At 38.6% G+C, this 21487-nt stretch overlaps 1 protein-coding gene across 4 annotated transcripts; it reads right to left on the reverse strand.

The window, feature by feature from the left end:
* Positions 1-248: 248 nt before the first annotated feature.
* On the reverse strand, positions 249-21219 carry LOC120478832 (uncharacterized). 4 transcript variants are annotated; one of them, XM_089121260.1, is made up of 32 exons: positions 20796-21215; positions 19789-20006; positions 19402-19557; positions 18885-19073; positions 17791-17908; positions 17591-17701; positions 17340-17511; positions 17088-17250; positions 15696-15884; positions 15436-15610; positions 13979-14118; positions 13399-13700; positions 12253-12410; positions 11777-12004; positions 10587-10748; positions 10135-10509; positions 8989-9159; positions 8758-8915; positions 8527-8664; positions 8197-8356; positions 6733-6866; positions 6375-6500; positions 5395-5575; positions 5252-5317; positions 5021-5161; positions 4881-4940; positions 3972-4088; positions 3582-3733; positions 2567-2653; positions 2156-2302; positions 1919-2077; positions 249-1791 (listed from the first exon to the last, which is right to left on the reverse strand). In XM_089121260.1, exons 1-32 carry the CDS (start codon positions 21001-21003, stop codon positions 1633-1635), a joined length of 5220 nt encoding a protein of 1739 aa, XP_088977386.1. In that variant the 5' UTR covers positions 21004-21215; the 3' UTR covers positions 249-1632. The 4 variants fall into 4 exon arrangements, with proteins under 4 accessions (XP_088977386.1, XP_039526921.2, XP_088977385.1 ...); XM_039670987.2 differs by having other exon boundaries at positions 10587-10922; XM_089121259.1 differs by lacking the exon at positions 3972-4088 and having other exon boundaries at positions 10587-10922; positions 20796-21219.
* Positions 21220-21487: the final 268 nt, after the last annotated feature.

Raw genomic sequence — 21487 nt, forward strand, 5'->3', positions numbered from 1 at the left:
CTATCAATTTTAACTTTGTTTTAACGAATGTTTAGAAACGTGAAAATACCACCATTTCCCCTGTAGCCTACAACGACTACCACGCACTCATTCTGTCAGAAAATGTTGAAATATTGTATACAGATAGCCTATAAAGCACTACTTTATCTTTTGGGGGCAGATCAAGGTGCTCCACCAATTCGTGAATAGGCTATGTATAATGCAACAACTGAGATGTAATTAAAAAAATATGCACACTTACACAGATATGTTGTATTGTGCCTTTATTTTTCTGGTTGTTACATTAAAGCATATTTTATTGATCCCAGAGGGACATTCAGTCACAAAATAGCAGCTGTAATAAATGTAGATAGCACAATTATGTGCATACAGAGTACAATGGCAATGCATAATTTGGTAAAGATTGTGACGCTGCATTCTGAGACATCTGAGAAGTGCAAACGGGCTATCTTATACATTTTATAGTAAACAGAACAAGGTTTAATTGTTGCAGCTCTAAACTTTCATCATTGCAATTCTGCCCTGAGCATTTTGCAAAGTTAAATCCATTTTAAATTCAAAGCTTATTATTTTGCTATATAGCTACATGCTACATATGCGTGTCTTTCTTTCTATCTAATATTGGTCTCATCTGGTGGGTCATGAGTCATGACCTCTGTAAAAAATAGGTCATGACCCTAAAATTATTTGCAGGTCTGTTTTGATATGGTCACGGACAGTGGGGAATTGAACCTTCTAAACACAGATAAATTGAATGGAAAAAAATTCATATAATTGTGTATGGTCCGTTTTGACATAATTTCCAGAGTTATTAAAGTCATACATTTTAAGGTATACTGTCCTGGCATTAAAAAAAAAATTCTGTGAAGTTGTATTTTAACATTTGATTACACCATTACTTAAATTTGACATCTATCTTTTGTCTTTTTTTCTGACTGCCGTGATTAACACTAATCTATTTTTTTATTTTTTAGATAGGCGTGGAAACACCATCATGGTTGTTTTCTTCTGCAGTTGGAAATTTAGCTATTATAACTATAGATATACTATAAATATATAGCTATATATTTAATATTTGTTAAAAAAATCATTTAAATTCAGTTTAAACTGTTTTTCCCTGTATTTTTCCTGTTTATTTTTTCTGAATCTACATTTATTTCTGAATTTCTTCATAAAAATGTCATGATGATATTCTCATTCAAATATCCCTCTCTCAATTTTTCACCATTGCTCCTCTGGTTATCATCAAAGTTTGTGTGTCCAAACAAACTGTATGGTAATTTGGTGCAAATTTGCATCTTTTGGAGATGCTAGTCAGATTAGGTAGATGCCAACAATGTTAAATTGTGTAACATTGTCAAGTTGTTGGACCTATGGTAATATTAACCATTTCAATGTTTGATTTTCAGATCATTTTTTAGTTAAGGCAAGTTTTTCAGTCACAGCTTGCTAGCTGTGTTTGGTCATCATTAGATGGTCCTGAAGCAAAACTAGGTGCTCGAACTTGGTGCAAGGGCTGTGTACTGTCCAAGACGATAAGGCCGAGAGATGTCCTGCAGTATATAACATGCCTTTGAAAGCTGGATTTACTGCTGCCAGAAAGACAGTGCTGTTCAAAGTTAAAATGTCAGTTCATGTTGGAGCGGCATCTTGGCTGTCTGGGCCGTCACTGACTGACGGGTCGGTGTTGAAGTGGTTGATCTCCAGGCTCTTAGGAGACTCTTTCAGGAGACTCTCGACCTGGCGGAACACTGAAGCCTCTCTGTATTTGTGCAAATGCCCCAAAACCTCCTGCCCAGAAAACAGCACACATTCAAGATTAGTCCTATCCAATGGCATCTGCTACATCCCAGTGAATTACTTTGCAACAGCTACTGAGAAAGTAAGGGGCGAATACGGCAAAATAAATCAAACTTACATCCTCTGTGAAAATCCCAGGACTTGGCTTCTGCACTCTTTCCAGCAGAAGACCATCGAGAGCTGCATCTGACGTCAAATCTTTTGCCTTCTCGTCATCTGGACTATGAGTTTGTCCCAGTCTGGCATGGAACAGCTCACTTAGGCCCACCTGTAAAACCTGGAAATGGGAACAGGACATGAGGTCATTATCACATTCCTTCTTGTCTTGTTCAAGCTGCGCTGGTGTATACGGCACCTTGAAAAAGGCCCTTTGGAAGGCAGGATCGGAGTCTGTTCTCATCTGACTGGTGGAAATGTGTGCAGCACAGTGCATGAGCAGCAGAGAAAGGCCACCCACCGACTGCAACCTCAGACGGCGAACAAACAGAGTCCTCTCCCCCTCCTGAAGACACAAGAAGTGCTAAGTGCACAGGGGTTTGTACGATAGAGCTCTAAGTGTGCTTAACATGAATAAATTATAGCTCACTTGGTGACTGACAAATAAGGGCATTTAACCTTACGGCAACCAAACTAGCTGGGAAACCAATTATATCACATGGAAAGTGGTGCTAATTCTCACTTCTCAAAGTGTTTTATATTATTAATGAATTTCCATATGTTCTACATTTCCCCGGTTCAATATCTACATGCATAATTTTAGAAATACCTGATAATAGAAAGAGTTGCAGAAGGCATTGTTATTATAGTTGTTGAAAGGAAGACTAGAAGCCAGTTGAAGTGTTACTGCTGGTATCTAGAATGAAGAAATCAAAGCTGTGAACAAATATTTTTTTAGGCAATTTACATGAAACCACTGCACAATCATTCAAAGGTTTCACAAAAGTAACACTAAAGACATTTATAATGTTACAAAAGTTTCAAATAAATGCTGTTCTTTTAAACTTTCTATTAATCAATTAATTGAAAAAAAAATCAGCATATTCGTATTTCTGAAGGATCATGATTGACGACTGCAGTATTGAAAATTCGAGATGGCCCTCACTGCAGAACACGAAATCCAAGGGGAGGAGTTGGACCCAGATCTAACTCCTCCGATCTTAAATATACCTAAACCTATCCATTACATATACCTCCCCTTAGATCTACTGTAGATCCAACTCCGCCCCCTCGATCTCATGTACTGCAATGAGGTGTTACTGGAAAATTCAGCTTTGCCATCACATTTTAAAATATATTCAAATACAAAATTTGTAATAATAGTTCACAATATTATTTATGTCTCAGTGGGCATAAAGCCTTAGTGGGGTGGTGATGGCGCAGTGGATAAGACACATGCATTTGGTGTGAGAGACCTGGGTTCGAATCCACTGTGAGACACCAATGTGTCCCTGAGCAAGACACTTAACCCTAGTTGCTCCAGAGGCATGCGACCTCTGACATATATAGCAATTGTATGTCGCTTTGGATAAAATCGTCAGATAAATGTAAATCCATACTAGACTAAATTAAAAAAGACTCTCATTAATTATTATTTTGATTATCGCCAAAAATACATTCGTAAAATGTCATAATTAACCATGTGGTGAAATTATCTACCTGAACAAATCAAAGATAAGCTGCATGTGCAACACAACAACGTGTCACTAAAAAAATTAAGTAACGTTTAAAAAACCCAAGACAGTCTGTAAAAGCAAGTGAGAGAAAGACAGACACATCCAGACCATTTTATATAAGTGAAGGTGCTGGAGGAGAAACTGTCCATGCTGGAAGAGCAGAAGCTCTCGTGGGTTGAGTATTTCAGAGCTCACTAGAATCAGCTCTCCTTCGCACTCCCACTGGGCATCCATGAAATCCATGAACGACCGACCTGCACCTGAATGCACACACCATTCAATGTGTCACACGTTGATCACTCTGCATCTTTGAAAACTTTAACACAAAATAATGTTGTTAATTAATCAAATTCTCACATCCCTTTAACCTTTAAGAAGATGCTAAAATAAAGCTCAAATTATATTTCGACTGACATGTTGATGATTCTCATGGCTTTAAGTCATCTGTTGCTACACTAATGACTTTGCATGTTTCAGTGGTGATAATTAGAGCCTGACCCAAGGGCTGGATCTTCAGCAGGCCTCTATCTCTGGCACTATCCCTGAGCTGCTGCTCCACTTCCTTCATCAGATGGAAGAGAGGAGAGAGCGCTAATAGTCTGGACCACTCTTCCCCTGCAACACCGTAACACAAATACAGAACAGTCAAATAATTACTTTTTGTTTCGCAAGTCACTTTAATATTCTGGACACTACATGACTTGACTCTTCTATTCAGTGTTTAGGATTTTTTTTTTTTTTTGGCCATTTTATTGACTGCTTTTTCACTTTTATCGCAGCTACTTTCAATATGAAAACAAAAAATGAATTAAAAAAAAAGATACATGAATTGCCATAGTGTTCCATTTTTGTAGACAAAGTATGATACAATTTTCAGTGATAAAACCCACTCCAACAAAAACAGTTCTGTTAATACTACACCACTATTTAAGGTATAATTCATATCTATAGAATAAATTGCAGTGGTGTGGTGGTACTAAAGCACAGAGATAACCAGATCTGACTTTAATCGGTCTCAACTTAGAGACCAAGACTCTTTTCAGGAGCATTTGGACTCGGCCTGGAAGTGAGCTGGTCTCAACTAGTCATAGAAAAAATGGTCTTTGACTCGGACTTGAGTCTGAGTCTGTTCTTTTCCGGACTTGAATACTACAACACTAACAGTTGGTGCAGTTATGTGTTGAAGTTTAATACTTAGGGTTAGGGATGTGAACAAACTTCTTGACAATATAAGTATTAAGTATGGTTTATACGCTAATAGCCTCAATAACTGCTTGGGTCATGTGTTAAAGCAATGTAATAAATCACGTTTTTTTCTTCACTGTTCTCCTCTTGTTAAAACTTGGCTTCAATGTCAAGGAAACTTTTATTGAACACAAACAAAGTGCTCCAGTAAAACCCTCTGACCTGCTAGCTTTGGGATACTGATGTACGCGGACAGACCAGGTTCCTGGAGAGATTGGACATCTGAATGAAACGAGAGAGAACATCATGTCGCGATCTGAAATGAGGATGCCGGTAACATCTCTGACTTAAGACAACCTCACCCTGGCTGTGGTTTAGATGCGTTTTTTCCTGTTTTTTCTGAGTGTAAGATGGGTTTGACAGAGAAAGAGAAGGCACCGTGGCATTCTGTTCACTCGCAGGCGGAGTCTTCATTTGATCTTTAAGGGATTGAGTCGAGACACCTGGCGTAGCAGAAGACACGAACACAGCGGTGAAATTCGACAGTCTTGACAACCAGAATCTTGCTATTTATTCTGTGTATTTAAATATACCTTTTATAACAGACACAGATTCGGTCCATGCTCTGGAAACGCTTTCCCGGCCAAACGCCTGTTTCCCTTTTGAGATAGTTTTCACAACTGAGACAAAAACATGATTAACTTTTCTATAATAAGCATAAATGAGGATATTGTACCAGAGCTCTGTGCGCCGGTAGACTGGCCAAGTGCTTTGTTTTCCTCCAACAGCTGAATAAGTCGTTCAAGCCGAGGAACGATTTTCTGCTGAGTCATGGCAATTACTTTCAGAGGGTTCCTGACACCCTTAGGCTTCAGCACACCAAAATCTTTAAACCAGAATGTACCAGACACCAAAGACTGGAGGAAGAGAATCAATTTAGTAGACTGTCAAGGGAAAAAATGGAATGAAGTCTCATTTTCTCTATTTGGAGTTTGGATTTAGATTGTTAAATGAGCAAACAAGTCTATGATTGGATCATTATTGCAGTGTTTATTATGTCTCTAGAATGTTGAATGTATGAATGTTTGGCAACAGTTCTTCTAACCCTAATTGATGGAGTTTGTTGCTGTTCATTTCTTAAACAACCATGTAGGAAGACACATCATGGCCATATTTCCAGGATGACAATGTCGAGGCTCATCATGCACAAATTGTGAAAGAATGATTGACAGGAAGAATGAAGAATCATTTTCACACATGAATTGGTCCCTCTGAGTCCAGACCTTAAATTCATGGAAAGTCTTTGGGATGTGCTGGAGTAGACTTAGAGTTGAACAAAAACCGATGCAACTCTTGATGAAAATACCATCACAACATTTATTTCTATTAAGAGGTGCATCCATTTTTGGTCAATATTTTTCTTTCTTCCGAACCATTCCTTCACAATTTGAGCTGGATGAAGCTTGACATTATCGACCTGGAATATGGCCATGATGTCTCTTCCTACATGGTGGTTTAAGAAATGAAAAGCAACACAATCCATCAATTAGGGTTAGGAGAACTGTTGCCAAACATATACATGCTAGATCCAATCACAGACTCTTAAACATTTTGTACTTTTTTTGTATATACGAGGATAAATCAAGGACATCGCTACACAATTATCGGTCAGTGCCACGAGCAAGCATTACACATCTAGCCTCTGGCACGTGTTACCTGCGCGATGTCAGCACGCAGCTGGCAGACCAGTCGAGCACTGTGGAGAGACGAAAGCACAGCGTCCAGCTCTGCTTGTCTCTGCATTAATTGCTCCCACAGTTCCTGCTCCCTCAGTTTCTCACCCTGTGATGATCACGAGATATTGAGTTATATATCCTAGAGCAGACTCCATTAAACTGGAAAATAGACAGTGCAAAGCAAGAGTATTGACAATCACACCAATAGTCACATGAAGGATATTATCCTTCCAATGTATTGATCTGCTCATTCAACTGTTTAACAATGTAGTAATGAGCTCAGCAGATTTGTATTTTTCTCTTTGAGGGTGAGAGTTTCAGTTTGAAAACAAGCTGACCAGATGCTGCATTTCCTGGACTGATGGCTGATCCCGGTCCATCCTCAATCTCTCCATGGACACACTCACACGGTTTAGCACGTCTTTAAGCGCGGTGTGCCAGTAACACTGCTGTTCCCACTCTTCCTCGTCTCCTTAAAGGAAGAGTTTGCACAGAGATTAAGCCTTTTATGAAACAAAGCTGTTTTATGAAATTAAAATTGGGAAATATGGTTTTCCAAAAAATGACAGTAACATCTAGCCAATAAACTCTCAAGGCAATTTGTAACTTTTTAACATTTTGGCAAACTGGTGACTTTTTCAATTCTTCCGAAGTCATATGATATAGTTTTATGTGAGGAACATTCTTAAAGTTATGTTACTCATTGATATTTTTCTCTTCCAGTGAGTCATTCACTCGAGAACCGCTGCAAACAGATCACTGAATCAGTGGGTTGACCTCAAAAACTGAATAAGTAAAGGAATTGTTATTTTGAACTGATTTGTGATCCTGATCCTTGTTCAATACTGGGACTGAACATTTTTTTTACAACTGATTAACATATTATTGATTTGCTCATGAATCAGAGTTCGACACACTGGTTAAATGATTAGATTCTACCTGCTTACTGGTTATCTGTGAATATGATTATGAATATCTGTGAATAATTACCTAAATCTGGGTCTGCTCCTCAAACAAATATACTTTATTGTATGACTTCAGAGGAATTGGAATATACTGCACATGGAGTTTAGACAAATTAGGGGGGGATTTGATTTGAGCACCCATAGTCACTTTGACCTGTCACTGTATGGAAAAGACCTGTGTGAAGACGATTCTTTACAATTATTACTTTTTTCCCTCTTAAGTAAGACAGACATACAGTAGCCTATTAGGGAAACAAGAAGGTGAGTAAATAAAAAGAGAACTGTCCTAGACTGTATCATACACTACCTTCAAAACTTTGGGGTTATTACGTTTAAAAAAAAAAAAAAAGAAATTAATACATTTAGCAATTATGCTTTAAATTTTGCATTGAATTTTTTTTTCAAAGTTCCACTAAATACATTTATGTTATGTTTTATATATAAAAAAATCTATTTCAAATAAATAATTTTCAGCTATTTATTTTTAAGTACTAAGAAATGTTTCTTGAGCACCAAATCAGCATTAGAATGACTTCTGAAGGATCATGTGACAGACAATGAAGACTGGAGTAAAGATGCTGAAAATTCAGTTTTGCAATCACAGAAATAAATTACATTTTAAAGTAAAATAAAATTGAAGATAGTTGTTTTAAATTGTATTTAACAGTATTACTGTTTTACTGTATTTTTAATCAAATAAATTCAGTCTTTGTGAGCATAAGAGATTTATTATGCTCAAAAAAAAAAAAAGACATTTACCGACCAAGAATCATGAATGCTATTTTTTAAATCTTTTAAAGCATAACCGTTTGCGATCACATGAGCGTGAGGACTGACCTCCTGTGAGAGCATGTAACACATGGGCTGGTAGAAGCAGAGATAACTCTGAGTTCTGGAGAGCTTTTCTCTGGGCCTCACACTGAGCCCTTTCCTGAACTTCAGCTGCAATCTCCCTTAGCCTTTCCCTTTGCTGCCTGTCGGTGTCCATCCAGTCTATCTGTTTCACACACACACGAACATGCGCAGCATCTCATTTAAGATGCAAGGATGGTGGAAACGCTTTCTATCACTCTGACACTCACAGAAATAAAAACAGACACTTGGTCAAAAGACTTGCATTTTAAATAGGCCACAGAGTGAAGCGCCATCTCAGTGGAGTCAACTCACACAGTCAGGTTCGTGCATGGATGTGGACAGATAGTGTTTAATGGCTCTCTCAAAATCTCGAACCAACTCTTCTTCCTTCAGTGTCTGTTCACGCCAGTAATTGCCCCGTGCGCTGCTCTCCTTCTGGAGGGTTTCCACCTGAGGCAAAAAAAAATACATTTTGCAAACATATAAACACCCCCAAGCCAAATGAGCTTAAATGTGGCTGTGATTTAGTTCGACTTCGCACACCATTACACTGTCTGGGTTTTCTCCTAAAGTCAGAATCTGGGACACAGTTACAGGAATTACAGTCCGCTTCCAAACATCCAGATTAGCTCCAACAACTGGAGCCAGCACCCCTGTCACTGGGTCCACCGTCTGTGATCCAAAACGTATGGGCACCATCCCTGAGAGTCGTAATAGGTTAACACCTAGGGATTAATGTAACAGGATTTAAACATTCCTAGTAACCTCCATTACCTTTTCCATCTGCATCCTCCATGGTTCCAGCCAGAGGCACCATGCATCCAGAAACCCAGTCCAACTGAGCTCCGAGAACTGGGACATGCAAACCCGAGCCTCCAGGGTCAGGATACTCCAACCCGGCTAGAGCTGGCAAGGAGAGCTCAATGCCAGGCAGCTTGATCTCCCCTTAAAGAGCACAAGCAGCAAGGGGGCAAAGTTAAACATTTTTAATAAATGCAGTAGAATTTCTGCTTTAATCAGATTAGTGTAAATGTTGAGCATACAAATAAAATACCAAAAAATAAATAAAATACAAAAATAATAAAAAGTTTAAATAAAAGGTTCAGCTTTTCTATCACAGTATAAATTACATTTTAAAATATATTAAAATAGAAAACGTTATCTATTTTACTGCATTTTTTATCAAATCATTTCTGCCTTGATATATCTTAAGACTTTTGAATGGTATAGTCTCTCTCATAATATTATTAACACTTCTTTACATAACTTTAAGTTATTGACAGTTATTAAACACGACTGTAATCATAAAAGATCATTCTGAAAGCTCTTGCCCTGTTTGAATGAGATCCATCCCATATTAAATGACCCTTCACTAAGCTTGGTTTAACCCTTGGTTAAGAATGAACTGGAGATGTCTGTGAGCAGCATGGTTGGTTTTCAGTAAAATTTGCTCATAAAGCTGTAAAAATCCATTATTACATGGACTAGAATACATTTTGACATAGAAAAGTATTTTTATTTGCCATTTTACTTGAAAGAAATTGTTCAGTTACGCATAAACTTGATTTAAAACTCCAAAGACTCTAAATCAGAATGAAGGCACACACTCAGAGTCAACAGATAAGAAAAAAATTAGAGATTAAGACAGATTGCATTAGAATAAAGGAAGTTACAAATATTTATAACATTAAATCTTGGTACTCTGAAGTTACTTACTTACATAACATTTTTGGATAATTTCCACTAAATCTGTGAAGTAAAAAATAGTCAGATGCTTATCTACAACTGTGCAGCAGCGCAGGGTAAATCGATCATGATTTGGAAAGTATCAACAGTAACCATTTGGCAGAATGGAACATTTTTGTACTGACCTAATATTAATTTTGTACAGATGTTTTGTAGTAAACAGCTCCTACCCACCCACAGTACCACCATTCTCCGCCACACCCCTGGCCTGTTCCTGGACGGCTTCCAGTCGACTCAGCAGCTGCAACATACAATGTTGGCTGCTTTTCCAGGCCTGTTCCAGCTCAGATGTTCCTGCCGAGAGTCTATCGAGGTCACCTTGTAGATCTGCGGCTGTTGAGCTCCACTCATCACAGCAACCTTGCATGAGCTCTGCCACCCGCAAGCAGGCGCCCAGAGCCTGGCTGTCCAACAGAGCCTGGAAACCCCCAGCATGAGGCACCACCTTCCCTCCTCGCACGCTGCCTCCACCAACCCGCACCATCCGGCCGCTCAAGGGCTCAATGAAGGACTCGCACAGGAGAAGCCCCCCAACTGGAAGTACAGCCCCTGAACAGACACAATCATCAATCAGGCTGTTCAAATGTGGCTGTAAAAAAGAATTTTTCAACATACAAAAAACGGACCTGTGAGGGGATCAAGACTGACCCCCGTGATGAGCACCAGGTTGCCCGTACGTGGGTCCAGCATAGGAGAGCCAATCTGAATGGGCAGCCGCAGGCGCAAAATGGGGCACGTGTGCACGCCGCCCAAAGGATAAACCAGTCCTGTTTGTGGATGGATGGTGACTGCAAGAATAGGCACCAGAACACCAGTGTCATAGTCACACATGGGTCCTCCAAACACCAGCCTTTGGCCTGAACGGAGCCCCCGTAGTTTGGAAGCAGCATGGATTTCAGCATGCCGGGATGGAGGGTAAGGAATGAAAGGCAGCAGGGGTGATTCCCATTTTCCCACCTCACCTAAGAGAAAACCATGTTAAGTGCCTCACCGTAAACTTGATTTAGCAAAACGCTGTAAAAAAAAGTTTTATTCAGACTACTGTAAACATTAAAGTTACAAAAAAACTTTTATAATATATAAATAACTAAACAATATTATAAATATTAAATACTAAATAGTATTATAAATAAAAATGTGACAAAAGTTTAAAAAAAAATTACAATTAATAAACATTACAACAAATGAAAAATATTCATATTCAATATTCAAAATATTCACAAAAAATAATATATATTTATACTACTTCCTTACCATTTTTCTTCATTGCCATAACAACATAACACCTAAAATGACCATAAAATTACAAGAACAACTCTACAGTACAGCTAATAGCCAATAGACATATATGAAGAGTTCAGATGCAAAAGCCTCTAAATGCCATTTGAAATTTTCCTCTTTAATGATGATTTTTACCAAACTTGTATATTTAAGTTCAGTAATTTCACTTAAATGGCAATGATAATTACCTATTAATTGTTATTTAGGTGAAATTACTGAACTTAAATATACAAGTTTGATAAAAATCATCATTAAAGAAGAAAATTTCAAATGGCATTTAGAGGCTTTTGCATCTGAACTCTTCATATACTTAAAAAACAGTAAGCTTAAATAATAATAATAATAATAATAATAAGCTTCACATTTATTGCTTTTATGCCTCCTATTTACTTTCAAGTGCTTCGATTTTAGTTTATTTAAAGTAAACAAGTCTTCTCTCTCTTTTTTGGTAACTAAGTGTTGCTGACTGTGCTTAACTTGTACTGAACACAGAATATTTATATAAACATAATAACTAGCATGTTAAGTGGCTCACCCACACAAGCATCGGCTGTAAAGACAAGGGTGGAGGAAGCAGGATCAAAGCCCACATTTCCCGCCACAGGCAGTAGTTTGCCTGTCTGGGGGTGCAGGAAGAAGTCTGGGGGCACTGGCATGCTGTGCCCACTGGCCAGTAACATGTGGGCATTTGAGTTGGGTTGAATGAGGCCTGTGAGTGGGTCTATATGAACAGCATCACAAGCCCTAACAGATCCATCAGGAGCTGTGAAGGGAAAAGGAGTGCAATCTTAATCAGTCATGCCACACACATGCCAAATTGAGCCTCAGAGGATATTTGTCAGGATTTGACCAGCCAAACGTGTGCTATGTTGTAAAATACTTCCACCTAGTGGTGTAGCTGACTATTTTCTGTTAGAATTCCACTAGGGGGCGTGATTGCACAGTCGCTGACTGAAAGCATTCTCACCATATACAATATATTCTCGCACAAATGTTTTAAATAGTTCTTACAAATGGCGTCTTCCCTACTGAGGACCGATCCAGTAGCAGGGCATAACAGCTGTGCTCCAGTGCCTTCTTTAAGCACAACCCAGGCTCCCAGCCTCTGGCTCTCCACTGATACCATCTCAGTCATCTCATCAGCCAGCACAGCTACTCGCTCCAGAACACTGCAGTGCACAACATATACCCAAGGAAACGGATGAAGAAAGATTCTAAGGAAGTAATAGAAGTATTGTTTTTTAAAATATTGTATTCAGTTGTTTAAACACACACACACTACTAATAGTAAAACTATTGTAACATGTATAAGCAACCAAAAATTAAATGAAAATACCATAAAGAGGCTTCTTACTTCTAAAAGTATATAATGTACATATTTTATAATTAAATAGTAAGATCATAATAAACTAAAGATTATTTTATTATACTATATACTATAATATGCAAAAACTAAGGTTAAGGAATGCCAACAGACAGGGATGAGAGGATTTGGGCTTTGAAGTGCCCATGTGATATGCACTGTGAAAACATGGAGGTGCTGAGGGAATTGAAGGGTTGTGGGCAAACACTGGTTTTGTGGTGGCCTGGCAGTTTCATGCAGTTCATGGATTAAGGACGCCTTGCTGCTGTCTCTGATGCTTATGTTATCTGATGTGCCTCATGAGTTCAACACTGAGGTCATAGACATGAACTGAGGCTAAATGTCACTGTAAAAAAATATTGTTGGTTTAACTTAAAAAATTAAGTAAACTGGTTGCCTTAAAATTTTAAGTTGATTGAACTGGAAAAAGCGAGTTAATACAATGAAGGAGATTGATTGAATCATCATAAACTCAAAATAATGAGTTATCTGAACTAAATAAATTATTTAAGTTGATTTGACAAAAGAAAAAATGTTGTGATAACAAATCTTGTGTGATAACATGATAATAACATATAAATCAGCCATATATACAGTATAGACAGCACATTCTAAAATACAGGTCCAATATCATCAAAGTACAATCAATCCTAAAGATCAGATCTGAAAAACGATCTGACGATTTTAATAAAACCGAAAAGCATTTATGAACCACATTTTTGTTTGAAGAGTTTTTTTTTTTTTTTATCAAGCAGATAAAACCAGACAGATAAATATGCCTCTCCATGACATACTGTTGCTTGATGTGTTTATCCCAGAGCGAGGTCTGACTCTCAGCCAGCAGTCTTAGAAGCCTGGCACTCTCCCTGACTCGCGCTCTGAAGGTCTTCTGCATGTCCTGCTGCGCTCTCATCTCCTCCCGCAGGATCTGCAGCTGACTGTCCAGTAGCTGTGTCAGCTGATTCCCCAGCGCTCTTCGTCGCACCATCTCCTGCTCCACCTGTCTCTCCAACCCTTCAGTTTTCCCTCCAAACATCCTCCAGCCAGGGTGGAGCTCTCTCAACTTCCCCAGCACCCCCTGGTAGAGCTGCTTCACCTAGACAGGGTGCACGTTTCCTTCAATGAAACGAGCTTGGAACGCTATACTTACAACTCATTTTACAACTTTACCCAGACACTTTTCGCCCCAGGGAAGTAACAATTCACTTCTCTATCCTAACATAGTATCACAGTGAAACAAGAGAGACTGTTAATTGCAACCGAGAATATCGGTGGTGCTATTCAAAATATGTTATAAATATGTTTGAACTTTACGAGGGTGATATTTGAAGCTCTGAGGGGTGGGAATTAAGACTTGTTCTCATGGAGTCTCACCTCTCCTCTGAGCTGTCCGAGGCATACCGTGACAGACACGCTGTGCTTGAGCAGGATGTCGTAGAAGGTGCTGGAACTGAAGGCTTCAAGATCCACTTGTTCTTCATAGTCCCAGAACTCATTCGGCACCAGAGCCACCGCTGTGGGCAATGCGAGCACAATCTGTGGGAATTCTAACTCTGGACGGAGCCGATATAATACCAAAGCCACATGTGTCACGCCCAATTATTGCTTTGAGAGCAAAGAGTAATCTTTGGTAACTGTGTACGATGCTGTCAAAGACTTTTAGTGTTTGTCAAACAGAGATGTAGTCCTGCCAAAACAGCAAGGATATCCTAAAAACGTGACATCAGTGTAAAAAGAGTCAGTTTACTACTGGCGTCACAAATGTAGCCTGATCTTAAGCAGATAAAGAATCTTGTCAATGGATGTTCAAATGCTACTTGGAGCAAATAAAAGAGCTTTTGACATCTTGGTGTAATTGCTTTCTCCTTTATTGTGAAGCATAAGGGAATTATATGTCTTGTAATACTCAAAAATTGCAATGAAATATACAATTGTTTATTTTCTAACATGGAATCTATAGGAAAACTTTCGTTAATATAACATTTTATAACTTTTTTTTCTGGTTGTTGGACACCCATTACAAATGCAATTTTTTATTTCTAAATTCTAAATACAACAATTGTATATTTTGTAATATAACATTAATATAAAATGTGTTATTACCTGCTACCAAATTGCATGGTTGTAAAAAAAATGTACGTAGAATTCATCTAATAATAATAATACACATATTTTTAATTTAATCCGAAAATTTCAAATCTATGTTTGGGTAACATTTCACAATGAGATTCTAAACTAGGCTACTAATCAAAAGTATGGGGTCAGTAAGATTTTTTTTTTTTAATTAACACTTTGCGAATGCATTATATTGATCAAAAATTACAGTTTACATAGTGTTACAAAAATTAGATTTCAAATAAATGCTGTTCTTTTTTTACATTTTATATTAATAAAAGAATCCTGATTTTTTGTTAAAAAGTGAAGCCGCACTATACTGTTTTTAACACTGATAATAATAAGAAATGTTTCTTGAGCAGCAAATTAGCATATTAAAATGATTTCTGAAGGATCATATTTTTATCATATAAATGGAACCTTGGTGAGCATGAGACTTCTTTCAAAACATTTTTTTTAACCTGTAGTTTACTTTATGTAAAATGAACAATAACCTAGAGTTCAGTTCATTATTGTAGTTAGCACTGTTTGTTAGATTATGTGAAGTCTGTAATCTTTCCAATCATAATATGGCTGTGCATGAGGCATAATAGACAAGGATCTCAGGCTCAGTGGTGATAGAGGTGACACGTGACAGCTCTAGTTGTGTGAGAATGTGGCATGAATAGCCCCTGGTAGTGCTAAAAAAAGGTTTACTTGTGTCTATAGTAGGTTACCTCTCTGCACTGAATCCTCTGTCAACCCGACCTGCAGGTTTCGGTGTGTTTTTTTCACAGCCACCACCCTGGAGCCCTTCGATGAATAGTCATCCATGTTGTACCTGAGCTGCAGATGACGGTATCTGGCCTGAGCAGGCAGTTTCTCAGGCCAGCCGTACTCCCTGAACAGGATCTGTGAGGACACAGTGCCCAGTCACTTCAATACATCAAGATTTGTTAACCCCAAAGTTTTTGTTTAAGCCCCCGTTATCACTTACCAATATTGTCACGCACAAGCACAAGATCACCACAGCTCCAACTAAAAGACCACCAATCATCAGCCAATCGGGGCGGAGCAACAGTTGGCGCCTCTGCGCGATGCCCATGCGAGTCAAATGATGTGGGTCAGATGGGAAGAAGGTTCCAGTGTCATAACATTCTCCACCTGCAGGCACTACCCTCACATACTGAAAGGACCAGACAACAACATCTTCCAATAAATACGCATGGAGGTTGATTTATTTTTTAACAACCAGGGCTTGTCATTAAAAAAATGTTAGCCCATTAGCTACAGTGGCTAGTGGTTTTCCAAAGTTACTAACCCCTCAGCATTTTCACTGGTCACAATTTTATCATCGATATTATGGGGAACAACTGCCGAATAGATTTTTTTTATAGTATCTCATAATTTGGCAGCAGGTATGGTGCTGTCACTTTAAGACCTGACGCACGGATAATTGTTATTGCACATGTGTTTTCTTTCTCAGCATAACTGACTGCGTTTACGTGAATACCTCTATGGTGAATACTTGCCAAGACAGGCCTTTAGACATTATTTTGTGTGTATTTGATTGTTTAAGTGCTGAGGCAGCTCTATGTGCATGGGTGTGTGTAAGCACAAAATAAGTAAAATTATGCGCAATAGAAGAGCCCGTCTACAGAGAGCCTTGGCACTTCCTATTAGCCCCATTGTGTCGTCTTGGTTGCAGTTCCATTAGAATTCCACTGGAGGTGATCATGAGTGAGTGGAGACTGAATGTGAGTATATGGAGCTAGACGGCTAAAAATATGTATCTCTTTCTCCTGCTTGTTGTTGAATCAACATAGATTTTATTGTTGATTCCACAAGTTCAATATAAATTATAGGCCAAAAGACGAATGAATGAGTACTCATGTCCTTTACTGGTTGGGCTGTTGTTGGTTGGGAACACGCTAGCATTCTGCTAGACGGATTTGCGACTGATTTTGACCAGAGATCCTGTTTGATGGCACGTAGCTAAAGCTGAATCAGAAACATTATATCTTAAGGAGGACTTTCTGTGGAAGTACATTTTTGTGTATTGTATTTATATTTTCCTGCGGGCACTTATTTTCATATCGTTATATAAGTGCTGAACTGAATTGTAAAGCAGCTCCTCAGGCAGTATGAAAATATGTGACATCATCACATTTTTTGAATGGATTTGTAGAACAGATAAGTAAACCTAAAAATGCAATTTTCAGATTTGCCATCAAAGGAATAAATTATATTCCTTTGAACAAATTGTGATGCCTATTTCACTTGTAGCATTTAAAACAATTGATTTTGGCATTTTATTTTTAAAGTTATTTAGAGTGAATAGTTATAGTGAATGGTTATCGGCCACGACATAAAAAACAGATCACAATACCATGTGCCTATGTTGGTGGCTGCTGAGTTTGAAGGCGTACACCCCAGGATCATGCAGACTCGTGGAGAAAAGGGAGTGTGCAGATCTTGCCAGTTCTTGGTCCTGAGCCAGTAGTCTGAAGGGTCCCCAGTCAAATGCAGCATTAGTGTTGTACAAGCTGTCTCTGTGAAAAAAGCAAGATTCCCTCTGTGACAATCTGGGACAGTGAAAATTAATGGGCAGCACATGAATCACATGTCAGCATGTACTTACACATCATACTGAGGGTAGTGCTGCTGGGTCACAGTAAAGAGAAGAATATCCCCAGGATGTAGACATGCTGTTGGGTTCAAGACTCCTCCAGGCCGCATGTCGGATGTACCGAACGCTGATGATTTGCTGGACCAGTGAGAGTCCCAATCTTCCTCTTTGTCTTTGATGTTTCCTAACAAAACAAATCTCATTAGCTGTCCAATACGGTATCTGGAATATATACAGTTTATACATATTGATGTATTAGATACCTCTTTCTGTATCTAGTGGCTCAAAATGGTGGTTGGTTTCCTGGCTGTGGGCCAGAATCAACCTCCGGACCTCGATGGGGACAGCATTGAGCAGACCAAAGAAGCCCGCCTCTGTACAACAGCAAACAAAACAGCAGGTTGCTGATAAACCGTTGTCATGTAACCCTCTGTACTTCCTGCCCTTGTCTCTGGCCACTCACCCCCTGTTTGCACCGTATACACAGGCCTGGAGAAATTGAGCTGCAGATTGCATTCCAAGCTCCCACGGGAGTCCCAGTGCTTCAGGACGATCTCCAGCATGCTTCCCGACATGCTCACCTTTTAAGAAAACACAAGGATAGTTTAATGGCAAATAGGTCAGAGTGTTAACTTACCGCTGTTTGTGCTGAGCTCTCACTTGTGTATTTAGGGCTGTATTACACTCTCAATGTCCTGTGCAAGTCCCTCACATTGTGTACTTTGTTAAAGTTATCCAGTCATACTGTGTTACCTTCCTTTTTTTGCTGTTAAACATCCTATGGATTATGATACTCGAATGAATAAAAAAAAACTAGATCAACTTTTCCCTTGTTGTTGAAGACACAGTCATATTATACAGTGAAAGTACTTTTGATGTTTCCATTATGTTACTCTTTTTTTTCTAAAAATGGAAATATTTACAATGTTTTTAGTATTAATAATTATTACATTTGTATTTCAAATTATGTTACTTATTTATTGTTTTTATCAGAAGCAATGTATAAAGTAACTTTTTGCTCTACTTTTTTTTGCATATGTTTATACCTACGCTAACTCATGACCAATTCGTACGAATTCGTACGAGTGATTCAAAAGTGGCTAATTCATACTAATTCATACGACCTCTACGATTTGTCTAAACCCACGTGATGGTTAGGTTTAGGGGCGGGGTCAGGGGTAGGTCATTCGTAAGAATTCATACGAATTGGCTAATTCGTAAAATATGAACGATTTAGCAAAATCGTACTAATTCATACGAGTGAGGTCGTACGAATTGTTACGAATTAGCCACCTCGTAAAATTCGTACGAATTCCCGTGAGATCGGGTTGGTTTATACCCAGACACAGCAGTGTTGTAAAAGTCACCATCAAATCAAAATGAGCAATTCTTAATTTTTTACAGAATGTGTGTTGTTTATTATAAATGATTTATCAATGCACAACATTATTTAGAATGAATTTTAGTACTTTTAGTACCCCCCCCCCCCAGACTAGACATTACTATCATGTTTTGGGCCTCCTCACTAACACCAAACCACGATATTGATGACCTGACCTGTTGATTAGACTCTGTGTAGAGCAGGTAAAGGCTTCCAGTGCAAACCAGCTGCAGAACTGGACTCGGGGTGTTCCGGCACCAGCCCACACACTCGACCCTGTCTGGCTCAGGTCTGGACAGACCTCTGCACACACACAGGCCCAGAGAGCCATCGTAGCCCTCATACAGCTCAGGAGATGGACACACCTGCAAGCAGGAACAAAATTTGACCTACTGATCAACGGGGTCATTGGGCAGCAAGAGTCTAAGGGTGAGTCACTCGTCACATTCAGAGGTACAGTACACGTGCGGCCCCTTATGTGCATAGTAAGAGTTCACGGAAGGTATTTAACTTTAAAGGGCAACTGGTCAACCATTCAACACTAAGAAAACATCCCATATTGGATGGCCTTCATGAACAAAATAAGAATGTCGCACCATTCATAAAATTTTCAATGCTGATGATGACCGAATAAGCATATATGTCAAACAGCATGATTGTAGTTCAAATTTCTCCGTTTATGTGGACGCTCACCTGCTGTGAGCAATACTGCTTCCATTGCTTGTGGTCCAGACATTCTCCATGCTGGTTACGTGTTCTTCCATCCTTGCAGATCTCATAGACCTTCAACAGACAGGCTTCTCCTTTCTGTGTGTATCCTAAACTACAAGGACACTGTCCGTCACTTGCCTATATTCAGGATTGGGAAGATGTCAGCAGTTAGACACAACAAATCCTGACTATTTCCCTAGTACTGTAACTGATGAAAAGATCATTCATCAGTCAGTGAGAGTGGTAACTAGATTCCCACTGGGCTGAAACATGAGCTTCTGTCTGAGCAGAGGTCTGCAGATTGTTTTTTACATGGACGCAATTAGCTAATGCTTGGGAACTTATGTAAACGATGCAATAAGTTCTTACCTGGAAGATTTGACCCTCTTGCTGACAGGTACAGCTGTCCTGTCCTGGCAGAGGCTGCTGTGACCATGGCCCACAAGGCTGGCAACTGCTCATGCCTTCTCTAGGTCCATAGTGATGTGGTGGGCAGCTGATACAGCTGTTTATGGTTGTGGCCCAGAAACTTGGTCCAAATGTTCCTTTGGGACAGGGAACTGGATCTCCCTCCGGGCAGTAAAAGCCTTCACAGTGCATACAAATTGAAGGTTCTCCAACCAATAATCTTGGTTTCTCCTACACCAAACTCTTACATTTCATATTTAAGGTTTTTTCCAACTATGTAAATTGGACCCAGTGGACTTCTACACAGTAAAAAATATTTTCAAGATTTGTTATCACAACATTATTTCTTTTGTCAAATCAACTTAAATAATTGATTTAGTTCAGATAACATATCATTTTGAGTTTCTGATGGTTAAATTAATCTCCTTCATTGCATTAACTCACTTTTTCCAGTTCAATGAACTTAAAATTTTAAGGCAACCCAGGTTACTTACTTTGTTAAGTTAAACCAACAATATTTTTTTACAGTGTAGACAATGAGTTTTTTACTAGTTTAATTTGTCTTCTGACATTGTCAACCATGGTGGAATAATATGTAAAATAATTTGGGATAAAATTACTTTTTTGTCTTGATTAATTCCATAACTGGTACTGTATAATTACAAAATAAAATAATCATAAATAATAAATAATACATTATTTTACTATTTTAAATCATCGTAATTCCAGTAATAATTTTTATAATTCATTTTTACAGTTTAACATTGAAAGATTGGGTTTAGAACAAGGATACAATATTAATAATAACAATAATAAAACATATACATAAATAGTATTTAAAAAGTAGCCAAAACACATTGATCAAGACAGTTAATGTGATGTTCATTCAAATAAATAAATAACCTCTGGGACTAGACACCCATTTGATGAACTTTCACCTCATCATGTCCCAGAAAAGTGCAAGTTACCTGGTTTGCAGGAAGATCTTTCCGGAAGTCTTAGAGTAATGTTTGATCCATCAGCAGGGCTCAGTCTTAGGTTGAAGAACCAGCAAAGTACAGAAGGCCAGCAGAGACAAACCCTGAAAGAGAACATCATTTCATTATGCTGTCCAGGGCTCAGAGACAGCCCGGAGGCATACAGGAAGCTCTTTCCCTGCCACGCTAAATGATTCATGAACCGTCTAGAGATAAAGTATCACACATGCCAATAGGTAGAAAGATGCAACCTGATGCTACCAGTTTAGATTACAGGCCGGGCCACAGTGTCACTATGAAACTGATTAATTTTGGCAGTGCTTTAAATGTCTTTCAGCAATCATTTACAAGTTGCAAGTTTATGAGAAAAATCCAAGTCCCATCAGACAGTTTCTACTAGTGTACACTTTCTCAAATAGTTTGGCAGGAGAAGTGAACATTGCAGGCGCTCTGTATTCAAACAAGCAATCGGTCACTAAAACAACAAACCTTGTTTTTCACATTACTTGCATTCATTCCTTTGATGCACCCCATAGGCGAGAAGGCCATGGTCAGCCTAGTAAACCAATTGCTTTATCTGGGTTAAAGTTGAATCTGCAGGATCAGAGCCCTATCTCACAACACAAAGGTGAATTAACGAAGGTGAAAAAAAAAACACTTACATAAGCTAAAATTGTTACAAT

Source organism: Pimephales promelas, chromosome 16, assembly GCF_988280905.1.
Source record: "Pimephales promelas chromosome 16, fPimPro1.hap1.1, whole genome shotgun sequence".
Taxonomy (NCBI): Eukaryota; Metazoa; Chordata; class Actinopteri; order Cypriniformes; family Leuciscidae; genus Pimephales; species Pimephales promelas.